The 25,041-nt window shown below is 40.3% G+C and overlaps 1 protein-coding gene across 4 annotated transcripts in view; it reads right to left on the minus strand.

The window, feature by feature from the left end:
* tsnare1 (T-SNARE Domain Containing 1) overlaps nucleotides 1–25,041 on the minus strand; it is a 274,342-nt gene that overhangs the window by 79,054 nt on the left and 170,247 nt on the right. For all 4 annotated transcript variants that reach the window (XM_085472891.1, XM_085472888.1, XM_085472889.1 and 1 more), the window contains exon 9: nucleotides 9,661–9,733. In XM_085472891.1, the coding sequence (XP_085329017.1) occupies nucleotides 9,661–9,733 (73 nt within the window). The remainder of the gene's footprint in view (nucleotides 1–9,660; nucleotides 9,734–25,041) is intronic.

The following is a 25,041-nucleotide window of genomic DNA, read 5'->3' on the forward strand; positions in this document are numbered from 1 at the left end:
CTCTGCCGGAGGTGTGTGTTGAAGATCTCACGGACTAAGGCCTCTGCTAGGCATTCCCAGCACACCCTCACTATGCGTTTAGGTGCACCAGGTCTGTCCAGCGTCCTCCCCCGCCAGCTGATCCAACTCACCACCAGGTGGTGATCAGTTGACAGCTCAGCCCCTCTCTTTACGCGAGTGTCCAGAACATATGGTCGCAGGTCTGGTGATACGATTACAAAATCGATCATCGACCTGCGGCCTAGAGCGTCCTGGTGCCACATGCACTTATGGACACTCTTATGTTTGAGGTGGTCGTTATGGCCAAAATGTGAGTTACACAGAAATCCAATAACAAAACACTGCTCGGGTTCAGATCAGGGAGGCTGTTCCTCCCAATCACGCCCCTCCAGGTCTCGCTGTCGTTACCCAAGTTAGCATTGAAGTCTCCCAGTAGGACAACATAGTCTCCAGGTGGAGCACCCTCCAGCACTCCACCCAGGGACTCTAAGAAGGCTGGGTACTCTGAACTGCTACTCGGCACATAAGCGCAGATGACAGTCAGGACCCATTCCCCGACCCTAAGGTGCAGGGAACAAACCCTCTCATCCACCGGGAAGAACCCCAACGTACAGGCACCAAGCCGAGGGGATATTAGAATACCCACCCCATACCGCCCCGCCCCCTCTCCAGGAGAGTCCAGCCCCTCTCCAGGAGACTGGTTCCAGAGCCCGAGCCATGCGTAGAGGTGAGCCCGACTATATCTAGCCGGTACCTCTCAACCTCACACACTAACTCAGGCTCCTTCCCCACCAGAGAGGTGACATTCCATGTCCCAATTCCCAGTCTTGGTAGCTGGGGATCAGTCCGCCAGGGCCTCCGCTCCTGGCCGCTGCCTGGTACACAATGCACCCAACCCCTACCGCGCCTCCTGCAGGTGGTGGGCCTGCGGGAGGTCTATATATGTGTGTGTATAAATATATATATATATATATATATATATATATATATATATATATATATATATATATATACACACACATTAGGGGTGCAACGATACAGAAAATTCACGGTTCGGTTCGATACTTTGGTGTCACGGTTCGATATTTTTTTGATACAAAAAAAATGTTCATGCCTTTTTAATTTGTCATTTATTAAATTTTCACGGCACACTCCGCACCACATCTCTGTGCATTCATCATTTGTTTGAAGCCAGCTCACCTCCTGCAACTACTTTTCCGAGAATACGTGCTTCTTTTGTGGTTCGGACTCCTTCTGACATTTCTTTGGAGGTGGAGGAACATCACAGTAATTGCTTAAAGGAGCTTGCTTCTTCGACATCTTTAAGAGTTCTAAACAAATGTCTGTCCTCCTCCTGAAAATCTTATGTACGCAAGCACGCCTTGCAACTTCTTATCTTGTGCGCGTTTTTTATTTTGACAGCGGATGCGCACCTGCGGACCACTTATGTGCACCCCTGGTTATTTAGCTCGTCATATTGCAGCCACAGAAATTCTTTTGTCCATGATAAAGCTGCACTTTCTTTTTGCCTTATAGTCTGATTCGTCATAACTTTTCCGTTTTGTGGTAAGCTTTTCTTTGGCTGTCACTTCTTCACCCTGACCTGTCTTATTTGGCCCAGCAGAACTAAAATATATATTCTGCTACTTTTACACACGCACCCACATAACGCTCAGCGATTCTCTGCGAGATCAGCCTCTCACATGTTTAAGCTTGCTGCAGGAGATTTCACTTGTCATGCTTGCATAGTAAGCTAACGATTGATAAGACGATGTCAGAGGAATTGGTGTGCAAATTATCATCACTCACAGATCAGTACTGTCGCTCTCTATACACAGTTAGTACGATTGCAAAGTGAAAGCAAAAAACAAGCGCAAATTCAAACGCGATTTCAATATGTCACATATTGACAGTGGCTCACCGATGCCAATGACATAATTACCCAGCTACATTTCCGAAAGAATGCAAAAGCATTGACATATATTTTTCCTTCCTACGGTAGGCCGACGGGCAGGGCAGAGATAGATTTTGGTAGCCCGACTAGAAAAATCGTTAGACCCGGGGCGTCGGGCTAGCAATTTTGCGAGCCCTGTATCTGATTGAGGAATCACTCATCTTTGGAAAAGAGAGTTTATTACAGAGAAATGGCTCTTTCCAAAATAAAAGCTATACTATACGCTTCTTCTGGGCTATATTCTCAGCAGCATATTAAACATATCAGGTCCCCATAAGGAGAATCATGTGCTAATGGCTGTCTAAATGACTCGGGTAAAGTTTGTAGCATGCGTGCTTGTTGTTTTTGTCTGCTTCCACTTGTCTTTGCACTAGGATGATGTCGGCGTAAATGTTCAGTCATATTCGTTGTGTTCCCACTAGTGCTGTCAGCGTTAATCTGAAATGACGTTAATGCCACAACACGGCAAATCTCCGTTAACGAGCTACAGTGGATCGCCCCGTGCATGGGGCTGGACAGCCAACACGTTAACGAGCTAACTGCGCTAACACACTAGCTCCCACCCATGTAATTGAGCATTGCATGGCACATCCAACATACTGTTTTACTTTAGTCCATGACGCGCTTACCTTCAGAGTCATACGTCACATGAAAACCAAAATAGTTCCAAACGCCAGATCTGAACGAGGGTGGGGGAGGTTCAATTTGCCATGTTGCAAGGAGAGCTTAACTTCTGTCTCGCTAGCTTGCCCTGCGTTCAGTGAATCTGCGTTCGACTACTCCGCCTAGGCTGCACTGTCGAGTGCAAATCCACTGAGCGCTCAACACAGACAGCATCGTCAGAAGGAAAGTTGATAAAATAAATTAAAAATTTTGTATTGTTCGATACATATGCGTACCGAACCGAAAGCACCGTATCGAACGGTTCAATATCGATACGAGTATCGTTTCACCCCTAATATATATATATATATATATATATATATATGTATATATATATATATACAAAGATGTAAATTCATACACTTTGCTGTGCTATAAAAATCCAAATCAATGCACTTATTGACTTCTAATTATTGAAAAACTTAATTCTTTTTGTCTATAGTCACATCTTCTAATTGCTCATTAAGCAGTTCTGGGAACTGTGAATGTGAATCCATATGATAACTACACGTTCTGAATCCCCGCTGATGCCACTCTTACCATACAAAGGCTCTGGAAATACCAAACAAACACAGATCTTGTATATAAAAAGAAAGTACTGTTTTCATGTGTATAAACTGAAGCTCTTTTGAGTAGTGTGCCAGAGTAGCCCTCATGAATAGGCCGTGAAAGTGCTAATCCTTCCTTTTTTTAGCCAATTCTTTTCTTTGTGCTACCTGCTTTTTCCACAAATGCCTTTACAACACAATCAAATATTATTTCTATTTGCCACTACACCAAGAAAAAAAAACAGGTCAGGGCAATTTCAGTGCATCTCTTTTAATGGGGACAGGTCCATTATTGCCTGGCTCTGTGGTGATCAGATAGGATGTCTGCTTTGGTATAATGCCTGTGAACTCTGCAGTCTTCCACAGTATTCTCTTCTATTTCTTCCTTCACTCATTTAGGTAGAATCACACTGTGTTCCTCTACCATGTCCAAAATACTACATCCACAGTCTTTCACATGCAAATGCGGTACCTCATTCATAAGCAGAGCAAGCATGAGATGTGGCAGAATTTGCAAACAGATAAAAGTATTAGACGTGACAGAAGGAAGTGTTCAGTTTATTCTTTATCTGAGTGAGGGCTGACGTACAGTTAACATTTGAAAGAGGAGAATGTGACTGATGGTACTTTTACAGCTGTCCTCTATACACTAGTTATGTTGGACTTCTTCTAGGACAACAAAGTGACGCCAATGTACAGCGTGAAAAGATGCAGTACTTCCACATTAAAACGGCAAATTTTACAGCATAATTAAACATGTTTACAGGGTTATGTATGTATCTACTGGTATGTATCTAGCTTATTTACCTGTTTGAGGATGTTGTTTGCCTAGGGCAGGGGTGTCAAACTCCAGGCCTCCAGTGCCGGTGTCCTGCAGGTTTTAGATCTCACCCTGGGTGAACACACCTGAATCAAATGATTAGTTCATTACCAGGCCTCTGGCAAACTTCGGGTCCAAATTCATGGGCTGCATCCTCCTGAGGCCACATTTGTAGACCGATTACGTCACAGCGACGCGCCGAAGGTTGTCCAAATTCGTAGACTCCTCCGAATGCAGCCAACAAATGCGTCCTCCTTTTCCCCGAATTTGAAGGATGGGTCGGGTGTGTCCTTCGTGGCCCACCATATCCCAGAATTCATAGCGCGGCCCAGCCAAACTCCAGTTTCCAACAATGGCGGCCGCTACTAAGTTTTAAAATTACTCATACTAATCTTTCTGGGTCACAAAATAAACTTTTAACATATTTCCAGGCGAGAAAGTAGCTGTGTAAACATCAAATATCTGCTCGGTTTATCAAGATATCGCATATTTGCAAAAGTGCTTCGACGTTTTCGGAGGCGTCTGCTACCCACCAGCTCGATAGCTCGTCGGGAGCTCGAGGGTTACTGATGCGGCCGAGAACGGCACAACTCCTGGCACATCATTTTCAGATCACCGTGGACTTTCGCTGCTCGGGTTAAACGTAATATATAAGTCACTTAGACAACCTAAAAATGTTATTGTTGGGCTTTTTTCAGTGTTTTGTTTGTTCGTGAGTAAATCGATTTGGCTGAGATTAAAGTTATTAGATTGAATAAAATAAAATAAAACTTTATTAATCCCCCGGGTGGGTTCCTCCTTGGTTTTTACACAGCTGACTAAACGTCAAAGAGAAAACTGATTAAACAGAAGTATGAGACAGTCGAGAATTTACGCCAGTGTCCCGTTATATTTTAGATAGCAAGGAGCAGACGGCTGAGTTTATTAAACTCCACCGAGACAGCGGTGACGCTAATCAGAAGGCTAGACCGTCCAATTTCACGGCCGTTTACTTCCGGCCTACCAGACGTTCTGAGGACCCGGCCCACGTAGACCGCGAAGGCCGGGTCCTCAGGAGGATGCAGCCCATGAATTTGGACACGACCATGTTGAGGAGGTAACTTAGCCATTTAAATCAGCTGTGTTCAATCAAGGACACATCTAAAACCTGCAGGACACCGGCCCTCGAGGCCTGGAGTTCGACATACCTGGTCTAGGGTCTCTGTCAGCCGGGTTATGGTCGTCTTAACAGCTTGAAAAAAAGGCAACTGGACTTCTGCACATTTTGCACCTCATTCATTCAGTCGCAGACCAACTGTTGGAGGGTCCTATGTATTAAAATGCCTAGTGGAGGTTGTTCTCTTGTTTCCTGGAGGTGAGCCTATGAACTGGTTCACTCTAAGGACAAAACACCCAAACACAAGCAAAACAACACAGTGTATGCGGTGCAGTGCAGCGAGAAGTGATTAGATCTCTACATAAGACAAACAGCTCTCCTCTCTACAAACAGGAAACAACACAGCTTTACACCTGCATTTTAAGATTATGACACTCCTTCCAGGATGCCAGTGTTTATATTTTGGGCAGAGAAGACACATGATTTAAGATACAAGTGAAGGGCGCCATCGACGTCTACTGTAGCTGCTATCACCCACCAACAGTGCAGTCCTGCGATCCATTTCAGGCGTTTCAACTCCCATTCACATTTGGCCTCAGGTGACCATAATAACTCACATCATGGTGGGGTGGGCCATTGTCTCACAGAGGTTTCACCTGTGGGCCCAGTGATGGGAATGACCCACGTTTTCTCTCCTCGTCATGTCTCATGTGACAACGTGATCAACACTGTGCTGACGACCCTTAGGGCCAGCTCCAAGATGACACCCGCCACTAGCGGTTTATTACCTCCAACTGTTTTGGACTCCACCAGTTGAACCAAAGAAGCTTCTTGGATGAGAAAACCCATACAATCACACCCAGATAAATAAAGTCCTAAAGTACCTTCATTAGTCTGGTCTTACAAAAAGATACTCCAAGGTGTTTTTCCCTGCTTTTTTTAGCTAGACAAAAATTATCACCCTGTGCCTCTGTTAGTACCATGCTAACATAGTTAGTTGAACGGTGCTAATATTAGCATTTTTTTCTTTTTGTGTATACAGTTTGTAATTGTGGCTATTACAATACTTATACTCACTGTTTTGAGTGCATAATTGCATGACAAATAGCCACAGGAACAGCTGGACAAGTACCAGGATGCTTTACAATGAAATATCAAAAAATTGAGTGTGTAACACTAAACCTCTCACAGGTGTTTTCACATCTGTGGTGTTTAGTCCATTTAAATCAAATTATGGTTCATTTTCCTGATGGCGGGGTTCATTTGTATAATAATGTAACATACTAAATCATGAATTGATAAATATTTTCTACTCAGGACCTTGCATTTTGGCTCAGCATTTTTTAATAAGTTGCTTGAAGCTTTACCACTATGTACCCACATCAATAATTTTCATCTACCCTGGTCTCCCTGTCAAATGGAGCGCCAGTGAATACTCCAGAGAAGCTGGTTGAGTCATTTGTTTACTTTGGGTTACACATCACTAGCTGCTAGTATATCCACCTTACATTCCTGCTGTATGAAATGGCAGTTTAATCCTCAAGTGGTGAAGTTTGTTGTTTCCACCTTTAGTGGGATCAGCTTTCTTGCTTATTTTGCAAAGTTCACAGATAATAAAATAATGACAGAACAGAGAAAAATTACCCTTAAAAAACAGTTTTGAATTTGGCGCATCATTTATATCTCTACATTTTAGCAAGCCTACTTAAGACTAGTACATTGGAGAAAAGGGCAAACAACGAAGAAAACAAAAACAAAAACATTTTATTATCCATTCTTGCAGTTAGGATAAGCCAGTTTTAGTCATCCTGACTCTAAAGGGTATTTAAAGGGTATCTACATTAGCCTGATTGAAGGTAGCAAACAAAAGGGCACTCTGTAACAAAAAGGTAGCAATTAGCACAAGTTATTGCTTCCCATTCTTCCTAGGAAACTTCATCACACACCCACAACCCCATTACGTACCCACACCTTTTACTCCATAAAGCAATGCAACTAATCCTGAGTATTTTGAGACACTGAAGTATCATCCTGTGTTTGTGTGTGTGTGTGTTTAAATAAAGCTAGCAATAGTTATGGTCAGCACTGTTGTGTTTTTCCTGAGATCAGGAATGTTTATCTTTTTGACAAAATCTTCAGTGGGTTTGTGGTGACGTTTAACAAGTCCATAATAAACAGGTCTTGGGTTGAAATGGTTCTTCATATCTTTGAGTTATGAATATGAATCCTTCTCCACAGAGATACCTTGAGATGTCTTCACAGTGTTTTACTGTGGGTTTGATACATTGTTGTGTGGTTTCTCTCTTCAGTCAGTCTCCTTGCAAACAACCTTCCATTACTACCACGAACCACAAAATAGGATTCATCAGTAAATAAAACTTTTTCCATTACAAAGTATGTCTTTATAGACGCTATGCATCCTCTGACACTATGACCTTGTTTAGACAGAGAAATTTTAGAAATTCTTTAGACAAAATTGCTTGTCCATCACTAGTGCAAGACTTGATGGTGTGCTAATTTTTGTCTGTCAAATCCTGCTTTGATTCAACTGATCCAGTTGTCACCAAGTGTTTTTGAGGTCTGTCCTCTTAGAAGCCTTCAGTCTAGCCATTAAACAGTGTTGGGAAGGTTACTTTTAAAAATGTATTCCACTACAGATTACAGATTACATGCCCCAAAATGTATTTTGTAACGTATTCCGTTACGTTACTCAATGAGAGTAACGTATTCTGAATACTCAGGATTACTTAATATATTATCAAACTTTTTACAACTACATGAATCTACTATTGCTGTGTGATTTATTACTTTTACTGAAGGTTACTGGCCATACAACTAGATTTTTAAATCTTAATATAAAACGAGTAACAGTAGAGTGGACATAGAAAACGCGTATATAAAACAGGTCCGCGGCTCTGAACCGTAGTAAAGGGACCTCTGGCTAATACGTCGGGTTCATGTCGGGCTCGTAGCTGAAAACTAGCTTTACTTTGTTGTCTGGCTCAACTTTTCTAGGGAGAGACAGAGAGAGGAGTTGAAAGGCTGCTGCAACAGAACTTATTGTTTCGGAGGAAAACACGAACACGGTGTACAGTCGAGTCTTAATAGCTTACTTACATCTGGACTACACTGCCCATGAGGCTACATTCTTTAGGGCTATTCCTGTACTGGCAATTTTTTGAACAATAATTTTAAACAATAGTTCTTCCCGTCATTATGCGGGTTGAAATTAGAGGTTAATGCTGTCGGGCCTTCACTGAACCACCAGCAAAAGAAGATGAAACTACACGTCATGGTTGAAAAACACAGAAATAAATTCCCTCTTACTTTGGCTGTTTGGCTTCCACCACGATTAAAATCGCACTTTCTGCACAGCTCCCTCTCTCTCTCTCAGTGAAACCGGTTAACCATCAAAAATCTCTGTTTTCTACATTATTTGCTTGCTTATTACTCAGCAGTCAGCCGCTGCGTTTTTGTTTTTACAAAATGACCTCTGACAAGAAAGCCTAACTTCTTCTGTTTAATACAGAAGAAATTAACATTTTTGTAAATGATGCCAAATTTCAAAACTCTTAGCTGTGTCTCTAATAAAACTTCTTTAAGTTTACTCTGTAACTTTTTGCTTTTCTTTCAGCAGCATCAGGTAATGTTCATGAGTTGATTCATGGTTTTCTTCAGTTTTTGATCTGCTGCAGAATATTTTTAAGCCTATCCACTATAAAAAGCCAGACCAGAAAAATCTCCTTCATGTTTTTTTGTGTTTTATCCTCAGTTACTTTGACACAAAGGCATCTGCTGTGATGCTTAAACCTCTGATGAAGTCTCACAAGCTTTGTTTTTATACACAAATATAAAAATATGGATATGTACTGATAAATTGTCAATTAATATTTATTTAAAATAATATTTCTGACTGAGTCCAAATTCAATCAAATCAAATCAAATCCAGACCTAGTGAATCAGAATTAAACCAGCTATAGAAATCAGTGACGATACCCAGCCCTATGCTACACCGACCACGGCTCAACACAGTAACCTTAACTTGGAAAGTCATCTGCCTTTCACTTCAAGTTAGATTTGATCTAAAGCCAAAATCACACCTACATTTTTCAGGTATGCCCCTTTTTCCCATATGGCTGACACCAAGTAAAAGCTAATTCCCCAGTGAATGCTCATGACGGAGCCAGACATAGCTGATGGCACATTTGTGACCCAGCAGAAAAGCCTTTATATCCGTCCTATATCTGTGTGCTAAGTTTCATTCTTTTTGCCAAGTCTACATCACTGCAGGGAGTGGAGAGCCGTTTATAGATATCAGGGTGTCTAAATGGATTTTCTCAAACACTCTGCACTGTTGTGGTTTTTAAACCCACATCTTTTTGCTTCTCATCAGAAAATTTGTCAGTGTGGCAGGGAGGTGGAGGTTAAAAAGTTTGTTTTGCCCAGCAGAACGTTCAAGCTTAGGGCATTAGTCAAGCACATCATATTAAAATGAGCCCACAAAAGGTTATCTGTAATAAATTAGAGTCGGCAGTGTAAAAATTCAAGGCATACACAACAAGATAGGGCAGCATCTTACCTATTGCATCTCCTTGTTCATGAACCATGCTGGCCAGATCCTTCATGATTTGACTGACATCCAGCATGTCTCTCTATGGAGAAATCACAGTGAATGCTCATGTTAGTCCTCCGTACATATCAGTCCATGAGAGACAATGTGCACATAGGACAAAGATTATAGCTTGAAAAGTAAGGTTATTATTATTCATTTATTAATAATATTATTGTCCATATTTACACTGTTTGGTCTTATTAGATGTTATCATCTTTATTACTTAAACTAAATGCAAAGTATTATCAATATTGAATAATGCACAAAGTCATCTTGCATATGTGAGCAGGCAGTCAGGCTTAATTACAGAAACAGAATATGTAACAGAATAACATAACATTATTTTATTTCACTACATTTTTTTTATTTTTTATTTTTATCTAATAAAAAAGACTCTAAAGTGCAAAGGTGGGATTTGCATATTCTTTATCACCCTGATCAATCCTGATCGATCAAAGAAGTAGTAGAAAGGATGGTTCATGGTTTCAGATGGACAGAGATCAATTGAAGCCAGTTTTGACTGATATTATGTCAACAAAAAAATTGTAGGAAACTGTAGTGGCTTTTTGTCATCCTTAAATGTTTTGCTCATAGTTGTGCAGCTATGAAGGATTTCTATAGAAAATGCAATTCTAATTCAATTTCCCTGTCCCTTTAATTGACAGTGGATTTGTGTCTAATCCTAAATGTTTTGTGCTTGGCTTGTCCAAAAGTAAAAAAAAAAAAATGCAGTTCAAAGTTTTTGTTCAATTATTCCACTGTCAAGGCACAGAGCGAACTGGTGCAGCTATGGCTGACCGCAGCTAATTCTCCACAGTCTCAGAGCTTTGAATCTGCTCTCAATGTTTCAGCTCAAAGCAATATGAAAGCTTATAAAACCTCTGTCTATCTCATGCTCGCAGGTCCCTCCCTTTTCCTCCATTATGGCACCGTGCAATCACAGCTGCGTTTGTGTAGCCTAACCCACTGGGCCATCCATCACAGGTGGCGGAGTTTGCTGTGGAAACTGGCAGCCATCCTGCCACTTGGCAAAAACCATTTGAATGGAGCAAAAATGGCCCCTGGCAAAGCTTATGATGCTAAAGACTTTTTGCATTTATCTTGAGGCAACCCTGTCCATCACCCTGTAATAGAATAATAAATTTATTTTACCTGGCAAAGCATTGGGCAATCAGGGCTCATTTTATCATAATGACAGAACAGTGTGTAACCAATTTAGCAAACACTGTGTTGCGAATAGACATAGACAGACGGGGGGACACACACACACGTACACACCCAGGTGGGTTGGGGCGACCGTGGGTGGGTGGGTGCAGTGGACCCCTGCCTGAGGGCTGAGTGGGTGGCCAGGCTTGGAGCCAACACTGTGCCCTTTTCCATATTTCATGTGCTTCAAATTCTTCTCATGAGCAATCCAGAAGCCACTGGATACTGGCATCAGGCTAGGAACCAGCCAACATGGATGTTCATTAGGATGATTTGTTTGTTGCCTTTTTTCCAAGACTTGCAACAACAAAAAGGACATTCTGATAGCCAGCTCTGATACTCCCCCACATTGAAAGGAGCCAGCTGAGGTGGTTCAGGCTTCCAAGTTTAGATGGTTAAAATGAAGTTACTTAAGCATCCAAACGTCCACCTCATTCAGTTATAACAAAGCTCTTCATTTAAATGCACATCATCGTGCTTTCTTGCTTTTCAGTGGTTATGGAGATATTTTTTTCCACTAAGTGCAACTACGAGGACACTGCATTCCATCATATATAGGGGCTTTCTACAGAGCCCTCCATTTCTGACTGACCAAGACCTAAGACAACCATATAGACTACTGTATGTTTTCTCCTTTGTGTGGGCACCTTAAAGGGCATTTTATCCTGTTTGCTCTTCTATAATGACATCCTAGAGAGCCCTAGTGCATTAGCATTTGTGCCAGTTCAGCTGAATTTTCTTTCTATGACACATTTTCCGTCTGTACACAATGTTATTCATCAAAGTCAAGGAAAACTGAAAGGACACCAGTTTTTGAGTAATTCACTCTAAATTTGCACCAGCTCCATGGGGCAGTGCTCTACAGCTCACCCTGACCTTACCTCCCACTGTGGCGCACATGCAAAAACCGAGCTTGCTGTATAGGGATCAATAAAATGTCAGTGAACTTTTGCTACATGCCACAATTCTTTATGATGATAGCCAAAGAATCAGACTAATCCTCACTTCCAGAGCTCACCTCTGCTGGTCCTCTGACACTGTCTGTCAATCCTGCTGCTCTTGTTATTGTGTATGACTGATAAAAAGAACATACTTGAATAAACGAAAGGCTCTGAGGGTCTGTATATTTTCATGCAACTAAAATGTCAGACCACAATTCAGACATCAGTTTCATCTGACACTGGGGCCTCTGCCGAGGCAGCAAAAACACAATTAAACTTGAGGCCAAGATAAAATAGTCACAACAACCCTGCCGGCAGCATCTGATTGACACCTCAGTCATTAGAACTGCATGCCTTGCATTTCGCAAGTCATAAAGATGTTTCTGATAGCAGCTGATATGAACACCTGTGAGAGAGATTGCAGCTCAATCCACAGCTTTGCAACTTGCAGATCATCTGATAGAGGATGGAAAAAGGGACTCTTCTTTTTCGATACTTTCATGCTTGTGTTACCAAGATATTGTTCTATTTATCCACACAGAAATCAGCATCAGAGTTGGTCTCTTGTGTGATTATTCTAGTCTGTTTCTGTTTTGTATTTAATTGCTCTTCACAGTTTGATTCTTTCAAGGTATTATCAAGATGAAGGTAATTTATAGTCCAATATATGACAGCAAAGTAGCTAGATAAGGTTTGATTCTCCCAGGATGACTGCAGTTTGCAGCGGCTAGCAGTGTACACACAAACATGTCTTTCCATCTTTCACTGCAGGGCAGTTATGAGAGGTTTCCTCTAGTGCCTGCAGAGGGAAGTATGGCACAGCAGAGTTCTTATGTCAGCCTTTTAAAGGCGAACCAGCATCAGTAATAAGAACCGATTAGGCATGCAAGTCAGCTATGAGGAGGGGGTGTGCCGATAGATGACACGACCCCTGAAGAGGCGTCTGGGAGATTTAAGGCGTTTTCACACCTTTTTTGCTCAGAGAAGTTACTTGGAACTCTGAAGTGCTCTCTCCCACTTAGTTTGCTTCTTTTGGCCAAATGTGAGTGTAGCAATCAGAGCGAGACCTCGCTGAGAAAGGAGTCTCTCAGTACATTCCCAAGCTAAAGTGGCGCCTCCACTAGAATCTGAACGTGATCTGAATGCAATCGAACTACTGTGAGGACACGTTGTCATATGTTGTCTACTTATGTGACTACATTCAAGTTATAACATGGTTATTGAAAGGTCTCAGGTTGGCCCAACTATTAGGAATTATTTGTGACATTTTCTGTCAGTGTAAATTACAACACCTAACACTGTGTTAAGTACTCTTTGTGACAGATAAGTTCATTTGTAATGTTTTTGGAGAGGTTAAGAGCAGTTGATTATAGTTCTGTACGTGATTATAAGTGTTCTATACTATACTTAGTATTTTACAACAAATTAATATTCTTCAAGGAAGAACAAAATTTGACTTTTAGTGGGAGAACTGACTGACCAATTTTACACCTCTGTCCAGTCTGTGAAAATAACCCTAAAGCCTTTGCTTGCATTATGCAAAATGCATTGTTCTGGATCCTGGATAAAATGTGATGCAAGGCTTTAAAATCCAACACTTTCAAATGCAGCGCTGTCAAAGTGGTGCTAAATATGAAGAGAACAAATGAACACCTATAACTTGAGTATAGAACTTGGTTGTATATTCAAATAAACCAGCTTGGATTTCACTGAGAAGCTATACCTGCCCCCTAAATAATGTTTAATTCCAACCTCACAGCCAACCAGGCAAATGTGTTTTGAAGAAATGTTTACATTGCATATATTCCTTTTTTCTGTCAGGGTAACAAGGAAAAAGAGATCAACATTCTGTGACTTTAACTTTGCTGAATATTTACGGGACATAATCTCACTCTTATGAATGTTAATGAGCCATTATGGACCTTTTCTCAATTACTGTTTAACCAGAGGACCACTGGATGTTTCATACATTATCAACAGGCAAAACATTTTATCAACACCAACAATGTCAGTCTGACTGTACTGGGATTCTTGTTTCTTTCTGTTGTTGAAAAAGAAATGAATGGACAGAAAAGAAGGTGTTGCTTTTTCATTTCTATCATTTTCTTTTTTTTAACTATTATGTCACCCCTCTGATTTTACCCTGTTACTAGTATTTGATTGTAGTATTTCATGAGTTTTTACTTAACACCAACCCAAAATTATGAATAAAGAAGTCTACTATTTCGTGCCATAAACTGCCGTTCCTCTCATGGCCACCCCCCAAAAAAAGAGTCATTCTCCAAAGACTCCTGTGTTAAAATGCCCACTGTCCCATTACAATTTAAGAGTCTGGCACAGAAGCAGCAGGTGCCTGTGTAACCCAACTTACGAAAGAATGACCGAACTCCTACTAGCCAGTATCAGAAAATCTAGGATCGACAGGAGCCCAAGGTATAAACACCAATAAGGAGAGACCACACCACAGTAGACTGTTCACAAATTTGTTATATTAGACACACGGCAGCTGCAACAAATGTAATGAAAGCAATAAATTAAAATACAAAATATTTCACCCCAAAATAACAAACTAAATAAAAGTGCGTGCATACAGCTTTCTCTGAGTCAAATGTATGAGTGAATAATATCTGGTAACTGATGGATCATTGGGGCCCGTTCAGTTTGTTTAACGTTACCACACTCCGATGAAGGAAGAAAGTTCGTAGTCCTGCAGGTATCTGAAGCTTCAATGGGAACTAAACTTTGGCTTCAATAAAACCTCAGCAAATCCTGTTAACTTTTGGGTTGGCTCGCCATCCAGTTAACTGGAACTGTGGAATCGCTGCTCCTCAATGAGGGCTTGCTTCAGACTGGGTCGGTCTGTCGAGTCATCCTTTTATCAGATAACAAAAAAAACCTGATCGATGACAGGGTGAAACTCTGACCGACCAAAAAAAACTGCAGCAGATTCGCTTGCAACTCCTAGCAATTCGACTTCGGGAACATTAGTTTCTCTGGCACATGGCATTGTATGAACAGGAACGAAATGGCAACTACAGAAAGTCATGCGATCAAGGCCAATCAGCAAGGGTCACTGGGAGCTCATTGCTGATTGGCCAAGTTAAACAACAACAGATAATCTTATTTGTCCACATCTTCCTTTAAATAAAAAAAAGAAAGAAATGACTAAATTGTTTACATCATACACCACAAAAACTACTTTCCACTGCTCTTTTTTCCTAGCTGGGCTACACCTGCGTTTGCGCATTGCAGCTATACAATTCTTGGACATAGACTGTGACTTAAACTTGATAACACCATTTTGTTACGGTCAAGTCTTACGTCTAAAAAAAACATCATGGCAGTAACCAAAATGCTAATGTTGAGGCCTTAAAATGTCCTGTCCAAAGACAATGATCGGCTACATCTAGCTTTTATATGTTGTCTAACGCGGTCAAAAGCACCATTTTAATTTATTCTTCCAAAACATGTAACCATGAGAATTTATTCTTATTAAAAGCTTCAATAACTTCTGTTATTTCTTATTCAAACTAATGTTGTAAGATGGCCACATTTTCATGGCTGCACTACGAGCCAACCAGACCAGTGTTACATTATTATGTTTTAGAGTGTCAGTTGCATTTTGTCAGGTGTAGTCTGGTTTACGGAGCACATCAGCAGACTCTGTCATGTCAGTTGTGATTTGGCAGCATTTGATGACGTATCTACTCTCCGCAGGCACATTAGTCATTGTTCTCTGTCAACGCTTGTCATTTCTGATTCCTTTTGTTCTCGCTGACCAACTCACAATTCACAAGCTGAGCAGTTTGGTGTGACTTCACGCTCCCAATCAGCCCTGTAGATAGATAAGTCTGAGACCTTAAATGAACTCAGATAAAGCAACAAAGCATTTTAATGTAAAAATCCAGACATCTTATCAGATTAAGTCTCAAAGAGAACAACAACAGAGGTAAGTGTTCCAACAACATTAATTTAGATGCTGTAGATACATACAGTGAGAGGGAGGAGTACTTGCATTCAGATGGTTACTGACGAGTTATCCTATCAACACAGAGAGAAGATGGTTCAAAACAAGTCTTGTTTTCGTAACATCAGCAAATGAGCGTTCCATGCTGAGAAAGATGGACCTCTTTACCTCCACCCTCACTACATCAGGAGAGGTCGTGTGGCCCTGAGAAGTGCCCTGATTCCAAATGTAGCTTTTATGATTTTTGGGTTTTACATATCTAATGTGAAACCTGTAGACTTCTCCAGTATATTACCTCAATTCACCTGAATTGTGTCTTTATCGTCTTCTACACAGTGATTGTGTGCTTCGGTGTGGCGGCTTAGAAGAAGCATCACTTCTTATTATTTGAAACTTTAGCTATGTTAGATGTGAGGGTTCACAACAGTAACAATAACAGTTTGTTTACTATACAAATTCAGAGACACTTTATTAGGTACATCTTGCTTTTTTTCTGGCCTCATATACATGAGGCAAATCATCACCACTTCACGAAGTTGCTCCCCTGGAGTGTTTGATTACAATGAACTCATTGTCATATTCGAGAAATCAGTTTAGATGAGCCTTGTGACATATTTTAGGTTTTGTGTGCTATGCTTGGCACAATCCTGTCACCAGTACTCAAGAACCCCAAAACATAGATTTAAAAAGATATATTTTTAATAAATTCTTGAAAAATAAGTCCTCATATTGAATACTCATTCAATTTCAGTTAAGAGTTAACATGTTAATTTACGCAACTTTAAATATCTACAATACCTTAACGCTTCAATAGTCAGATGCTATTTAGTCATTTCGGTATATATTTTCAAGTCTTTGCTCAAATACACTGTTCTTAAACCATTCACAAAGGCAACAGATTAGACGCTTGTGAGCAATTATTTAGATTTATGATTATCCATCCATCCATTCGCTTCCGCTTATCCTTTTCAGGGTCGCGGGGGGCGCTGGAGCCTATCCCAGCTGTCATAGGGCAAGAGGCGGGGTACACCCTGGACAGGTCGCCAGTCTGTCGCAGGGCCAACACACAGGGACAGACAACCAGTCGCACTCACATTCACTCGCACATTCACACCTAATGGCAATTTGGATTTTCCAATTAACCTATCCCCACTAACTGCATGTTTTTGGACGGTGGGAGGAAGCCGGAGTACCCGGAGGGAACCCACGCAAACACGGGGAGAACATGCAAACTCCACACAGAAAGACCCCGGCCTGATGGTGGAATTGAACTCAGGATCTTCTTGCTGTGCGGCAACAGTGCTAACCACCGTGCCACCGTGCTGCCTAGATTTATGATTATTTAATCAAAAATGGTATGGTAACATGGTTAAAATTAGAGTAGTGGTATTTGATTATGTCACATCCTTGTCATGTAACTCACTTTTGTCTGTTCCTATTCCAGACTAAATGTGTTTCAGTGTTGCAAATATGTCGTCCCATATGGAAAAGATATATAAATCTTATAAAGTTTGTATCTGTCTTGTGTGAAACTTGTATGAAAAGCATACAAGAGTGAAAACAGATATAAGATCCCTTGAAAAATTATATAAATGAAACTTGTATGTTTTGGATACTTACTAAAACAATATATGAAAGTGGCCACTTTCATGAGTCAATCATATAAGCCTTCTATGATTCACTATATGAAGTAGGCCACATCTTATGCAAGTCTTTTCTAAGTTTTTACTATTTCTTTTCCATATGGGGTGGGACATAATTAACTGTCGATAATTACTGTTCTTTGTGTTTATGTTGAATAAATATTTTTAACAATTATGATAGGCATGTAGCAACCAAAGCAAAACAAAAAATCTTATGTTACAAATTTTTATATTTGAGATGTTATATCTGACATGTAATGTGGGAGGTTCACAGGAGCTATTCTGTATTTTGGAGTATTTATATCAATTAGCAGTTTAACATGTGCATCTAAAAAAAAAATCTGCTAAATGTAGGACAGTAAAGACTTCATCAGTGCTGTGTGTAATGTTGGTCCTCTGCTTAGAATCCTGAAAGAACAAATACAGATATATAAGAGGAAATATTCCTGGAATGACTGGGGGACAATGCAGGCACTTTTAAAGCATACTAGATTAGCATTACTACAACACGGATAATATGATTCCACAATCTAAATTACCTCAGTTTAGTAATAATTTCAGATATTTGTATTAAATATCAACAATCCACATGTGCACTGTTCCATTGCATGTAAAATTTTAAAGAAATTGCAACACTTTGGTGCCAGATTGGATGAATTTAAAAGAGAAAGTTGCCTGTGTTTACTCTGGGGTTATAGTCCCCCCCAGATTTTTATAGCTAGTTTTATCAAGTGTGTTTGCATTTATTTGAGGAATTATACATTTGTACAACTGCATCTGCAAGGCATGCGTAACAAACACAAGCTTGGTAGCATTAGCTTGCTAATACATGTGTTAGCTAATGATTAAAGTCGATTTTTCAGAGGAATACCAGTCAGTCTAAATGTGTGTGGTGCAGATACTAACCCAGATACATTTTGGATCCTATCATTTCTGGATCTGTTTTGGATCTGTTCATTACCCAGTTCATCCAGTGCAGATGCTTTTTTGCTGATAGTGGCTTGTTTTGACTGTATAAGATCTGTATTGATCAAAATGGCTGGCTCGCTGTAAACCAGCCTGTTTCAGTTTAGGCATTGTTTTCAATAAATTGCACGCTCAAAAAATGTTTTGTCTCACTCCCATTTCTTCTTGTTGCATGCTGAAGCTGAACTTGGAACCCTGTTAAGGTCCAACCATGCAAAATATGATTTTTTTTTTGCCTTTTTTCAAGTGGTTTTAAACTGTTGATCAGGCTAAAATTTTGTAGCTGACCAGTATATATGGAGCTGGAGAAAAATGTCCATTTCGATGAGAGAAAATTTCAGTATTTTTATGGGATGTTAATTTTAGTAGGAGTTAAAGTTTTTATGAATTCATTTAAAACACTGTCAAAACTAATACGTTTATGTGTCTCTGCTAAAAGACCAACATTATTTGGATGACTTTATTTGGTTATGGATCTTGAGGAAAAACTATATGTTGTTTACTTGTCAAAAAATTAACTAAAGGGATCCACTCGTCTTTAAATGGAGTCTCAGATTTCACTCCAATTCTTATGTTTCGAACAAGACTAAAGGAATTTTGGCCCAATGAGTTTGTTTCTCCAGTCAGCTAAAGCTGACTTCTGAGTAAAAAGAGTTACGCCAATAAGACATAATCATCAGGTGGATTGTAAGAAGCACTGTTATGTAAAGATATTGAAGATACAAGTAGCTTAGATGAAGGACAAATAGTGGATCTGGTATTTTCTGTGACACTAAAACATCCCTGCCTATCCCACTCTCACTGTCTTTGATACGTGTGCTTAATGCTGATATGAAACTCTCTCCACATCTACCACCCGAGTCTAAAGGCATTGGGCAACAGGACACAGTGTCATTGCCGCAGCAGAAAAACTGTTAAGCAGATTTACGTGCACGCCTGCTGGTGAGAAAAGGGGGGAGGAAGAGGGGAAAAAATGACCTTTTTACAACATTTAGTCCATGAGAGACATCTCTATTTTTTTCGCTGTGACTAAATAAACTGTTTATAAATGTAAAATCATGTCTTGCCTTTGGCAGTAGCCCAAGGACTAGACATCCCTGAACAATGTGAATGCCAGCAGCAGGACCTGAAGGTCAACAAGGAGACCAAGCTGAAATATTAAAGACAGACGTTGGAGTCTGCTTAGGCTCAATCTGCTTCCCCTTGTGTGATTTTTTTTTTTTCAGAACAAAAGGATGAAGGCAACAAATGATTTTCACTCCTGTCACTGTTCAAGAGCTTCTCTACACAAGCAATGGGCCTAGAATCAGCAGATCTGTCCATCTGTTCACCCAGCATTTTGGCTCACACCAACACTTAACATTATGGTAACTGCTGGCCAGATTGCTGTGGAAATAACTGTGGGTATGCTCAGCACCCAGAACAGTTAAAGTTACCCATCCCAAAAAGTTTCTAATGCATGACCAGCACTTATCAGTACCCCGTGTCTACACTTGATCAAATCAGCTTAAACAGAGAACAGATGATGGTAGAACTTAATACTTGTGGGCACAGAGGTTAACTTCATCATTCAGCATTCATTCATCTGACTGACTTTGGTGGAAGTGTGAGATTCCTTGAAGGTATGTAGAGTAGAATTTTGTACTTAACTGAAAGATAAGCAAATTCAATTTCTAGTATATATATACAAAAAAATCTTTAAAGAAATCCTCTTTTTGTGTATGGTGGGCCCATTGAAAGACACCACAAAGATTGATGTGGAATTTTCTGTCGCCCTCTGACTTTGCGGACGTACATCATGAATCTGATTTCTAATGTATTTTCTTTTTTAGTGCCATGTCATTTCAACTATTTCAAGGTTTTTTGAGTTGCCAATCCTTACAACAGTCTTAACTGTATAGTCTTATTTTAAATATGTAATTGTTCAGTTGTGGTGAATGTAGTTATGACAGTTAATTAAAAAAAAAGAGAAAATAATTGGAATTGTTAGATTTTTTTAATGTAATGACCTACTTATTATAATTTAATTAAAATTTAATGAAATATCATATCATATTTTCTATATTATCTATCTGTATATTATTTAAAGGGCTTTTCTCATCAGTAGTTGAATCAATTTCAGCAACATGTCAGAACCAGTTGAAATATTTTAATGTGTTTTGTTGTTGTATGGCATTTTCACTGTATATCAGGAATAATACCACGGTTTATCTGCTGCGACAGTTATCGTGTTATTCTGATTCCCAATTTTACAGTAATGGAAAAATGTTAAAAGGAATTAAATGTGTGCAGTGAGACGCAAACAGATTTCATAGAGAGCAATCTTCTTTTTATCTGTTGACCCACACTAGATGATCTGCCATCATGCTAGAAACATCAGTGTATAAAGACAGGAAAATCAATGCACTTTTGATGGTGGAGGTTAATAACAGCTGTTTTTGCTAATAAACCAAATTCTCTCAGACACTTTCTGCGCCAACCATTAAAGTCTTGTTTGCCCGCTGAACTGATTTATCTGATTTATCTGAGGGTCTTTCCACTGTATCTGAAGTGTAACTATGTGGATGGATTGTCCTGAGGATGCATCAATAAGACAGAAACACTTTGTTGTGGACCTTTTTTTCCACTGCTTCTTCAGGTGTGGTATTCAGATTGCACTTAATTAATCAGCAGAGACAGATTCTAACCTGCGATTAAGCATAGGCTCCAGAAACTCGTAATAAAACAACTAGCACAGTACATGTGTTTTTTGCTTGACAGGTGAGGTTGTAAATCAGTAACCAATTCCAAATAAGTCCAGTTCCAAACTTTCAATAAGTTAAACTACATCTCAAAATTAAGAAATAGTCCAAGAAGAAGGAGATGTGGTATATCTGCCTGCCCAATTTATATGACTTTGATGGACGCACACACGTGCATAAGATGTATAGTTGTTTATCGATCATATTACATTGAGCTGAAATGAATTAAATTGACCTGATTGATATATGTAATGAGCCTGACTTGGATAAGTGGAAGAAAATGAATGGATGAATGGATATTTGTGTGTGGTCTTTATGTATTGTTCCATGATTCTGTTATTAACTACATTTATATTTTTTATATTATTATACAATTATATTGTGATGCTTTGTTTGAACTGGACTCACCTGTGCCTTTTGCATCTCATCCCTGCCTTCGGTGTTGTCTGGTGTTCGCAGCATTTTTCTAAACACAAGGTCTTCGTTGTCAGATAAAGTAAAGATGATTTTTTGAAATCCTTGTTTTCTTTATTTTTATGTGTCATATGTTATGTGAATGAACATCATCTCCTGCTTGTCTTGGTTATTAATGATCCAGCTAACTAAGATTTTACTGTTATAGTTTTCGACACACTTTTTAAGGCTGCCATCCAGTTAAGGCTGATTTTCTATGAACATTTTAGGAAACCTGATGATGTTATCTTTCAGACCTTTTCAAATGACAGTTTTGCAGATTTGGATATTCCAAATCCTAGCTCTAACTTTATCTGCCATTGACCTGGTTGATATTAAGGAATTAAAAGTACGGGAGCCATTAATGGACTTGGAGAGCAAAGCTGACAGGAAGACTTCTGTAGCTTCTAGTCAGTGCATCAGGATCACAGCTGCAGCCAGGAGGCCTCAGCAGAGCGCGCATATATGGCACATTGAGTCTCTGAGGAGTACAAAATTAACCTCAGAACCACAAACCTTTCCCAGAGAGAGAGAGAAAGAGAGAGGCTGATAACGATGACAGACATGGCTCCTCTGGGAGTAAAGCCATTTAAAAAAAAGTGGCATGTTGGGACTCACAGCAAACACTACTGATTTAGTGGTATGGAAGGATGTTCGGGTAGAATGTTTGGACTGAAAGGATAGAGGCGAGAAGGGTGGTGTGGAGGTGAAAAAACACATTGTCAGATGCTATCGCTTCTCCCAAAGAAACAGCGTCAAGCCCCTCAGCACCTGCCTAAGTGCTGACGATGACATTTATCCATGCTGCTATAACTAAAGCGAGGACCAGACGACCCAGTCTGAACACCAATCATCTGCCTGGCCCATCTCTGCTGCAGTGCTGAAATGAAGCTGTCATTCGTGCGGCAGCTCTTTCGCTGTGTGTCACTCTGCAGAGAGAGATTGATGCGCTTGCTTTTTTTGTTCCTATTCAGGCTTCAGCTCCTGCGGTTGGATTAGCTGATTTGAAACATTGATGAAGTTCAAACAGCTCTGACTGGGCACAGAGATACATCTTCATTATACCGCAAAGTGCTCCTAAAACATTATCATTATTCTTCAAACTGCTGGACGGCAAGCTGCCATCTGATGCTGGACTGTCACATAAAGGCTTGTGAATTTAAAAGCTGACTGCTGCGACATGTGCCGGGCTTCTATCTTCTATCATTCAGCCATATGCTTCTGAGATGGCTCGTGAAGTTTTACAATATGTCTTCAAAAGTTTCAACAGCAGATTGTGTACAACCAGAGAGGACTGTTCAGTAAGCCCCTCACATCAGGATTCTTGTCGAAAAATACAAATCACGACTGGTGTAGTCAGTGTTTAGTATTACTTAGTGCATTGTTTTCTTCTGCAATAATTCTCTAGTGTGGGAAGCGTATGTAATGTGATTCATGGAAATCATGCAGAGGTGGCTGGGTGGATGGCGGTAGCACAACATTCAGGATGGAAATTGACAAGAATTTAGCGATTCCGATTCTGTTATTGATATTACGTATTAATTCTCATTGGGTTCTCACTGGCTCTGCTTCAAGAATCACCACCATTGCTTAAGCATGCTGTAGGTATCCCCTCCCCCCCTTTTAATAATAATAACAACAACAATGGATTGCATTTATATAGCGCTTTTCGGGGCCCTCAAAGCGCTGTACAATTCCACTATTCATTCACTCTCACATTCACACACTGGTGGAGGCAGCTACAGTTGTAGCCACAGCTGCCCTGGGGCAGACTGACTGAAGAGAGGCTGCCATATCGCGCCATCGGCCCCTCACCAGTAGGCACTAGGTGACGTGTCTTGCCCAAGGACACAACGACCGAGACTGTCCGAGCCGGGGCTCGAGCCGGCAACCTTCCGGTTACAAGACGAACTGCCAACTCTTTGAGCCACGATCGCCCCATCCATTCAAGCTATGATCAGTGTTGTACTCATTACACAAAGAAATAGAGTATTACACATATTACAAAGAAAAGGTTACTTAAAAGTAATGCCATACGTTACTTACTTACTTGCCAGGGAAAGCAATTCTTTACGTTACTCGTTACGTTACATACGAAACATATTGTCTCATAACTACCACTCCCAGACACCAACAGAAAACCCTATCCTAATGACAACACACATGTGATCTTTCTCTTAGTATTTCAGTACGAACACAAAGCTGACAGCACAAGGCAAAGATGAAAACCAAAACAGAGACTTCAAAGCGATCATCACAGTGGTTCTACTTTAGAAATGAAGGCTGCAGCATGACTGCTGAGAGCCTGACTGTTCATCGCTGCCTTTTTTACCTGTTGATGATCAGACTGGGTCAGCATTGACTCAGCTTTACCATCTCACTCTTGTAAAAATCCAAAAAGTTAAAGTACTGTCCATATCCCTAGTGCAGACCATATCACTGTTTTACTCTTCTGACACATGACCTGAAACCAGCTGATGGTAATGCAAGTTCAAGTGGAGCCAATAAGGCATGGCGACTAACAATTCCAGGGCATCAAACTGCTGGGAACCGGTTCTCAACAAGAACCAGTCCTTGATTCCCATTCCTATTCAGGACCAGAAAGCAACATCATAAGTCTTAGTGTGGTTAAGTTAAGACGAACATTGAACTGTGGTTGCTAAATATCACCACCTATCAAATTTAGGATTAGGATTTAGGTTTGGTTGCTATCCATCCCTTTTTTTAGGCTCTCACCTGTTTGGAATATCTAAATAGAAAAGCTTTTAAGAAAAGAACAAAGAAAAAAATTCTGAATTCACAAGAGTTTATTTGAAATGTATAATCTAGTTCAGGGGTGCCCAATCCCGGTCCTCGACAGGTACCGTCCTGCAGCTTTTAGATGCATCCTTGTTCCCACACACCCGAATCAAATGAATGGCTTGTTATCAGGCCTTTGCCAAACACGATGGCATGCTGAAGAGGTAATCAAACCATTTGATTCAGCTGTGTTGGAGTAGGGATGCATCTAAAAGCTGCAGGATAGTAGCTCTCGAGGACTGGGATTGGGCAGCCCTGATCTAGTTTCTGAGAATCTGAATATTTAACTAAAATAATACCCAACACTTGTCTCAGCTGTATATGGATTAGGCCAGTGGTTCCCAAACTTTTTTCTGTGTAATAATATTTGTTATGCCTCCAGAAATGTGTTCTTATGTGTTCTTTTTATCTCGTTATCGCAGCTTAGAGCGACTTGTGTATTTTCGTAACCATGACAACATGAGAGCAGTGCACGCTGGGAGTCAGGAAGTAAATTTACCGTGTGGCTCTGGATATTGGTGTGTGGGCTCACGCAGTCGCCAGCTCCACCGTTACAGGTTTAATCCTTTTCCCTCCGCTAAGGCATAGTCTGTGAGTATAATTCATTTTGTACAATTAAGCGGTGAAGCGTT

The sequence above is a fragment of the Copadichromis virginalis genome, linkage group LG11 (assembly GCF_057382275.1).
Source record: "Copadichromis virginalis isolate Kocher_CV1m ecotype Utaka linkage group LG11, C_Virginalis_male_GT1.1, whole genome shotgun sequence".
NCBI classification, from domain to species: domain Eukaryota; kingdom Metazoa; phylum Chordata; class Actinopteri; order Cichliformes; family Cichlidae; genus Copadichromis; species Copadichromis virginalis.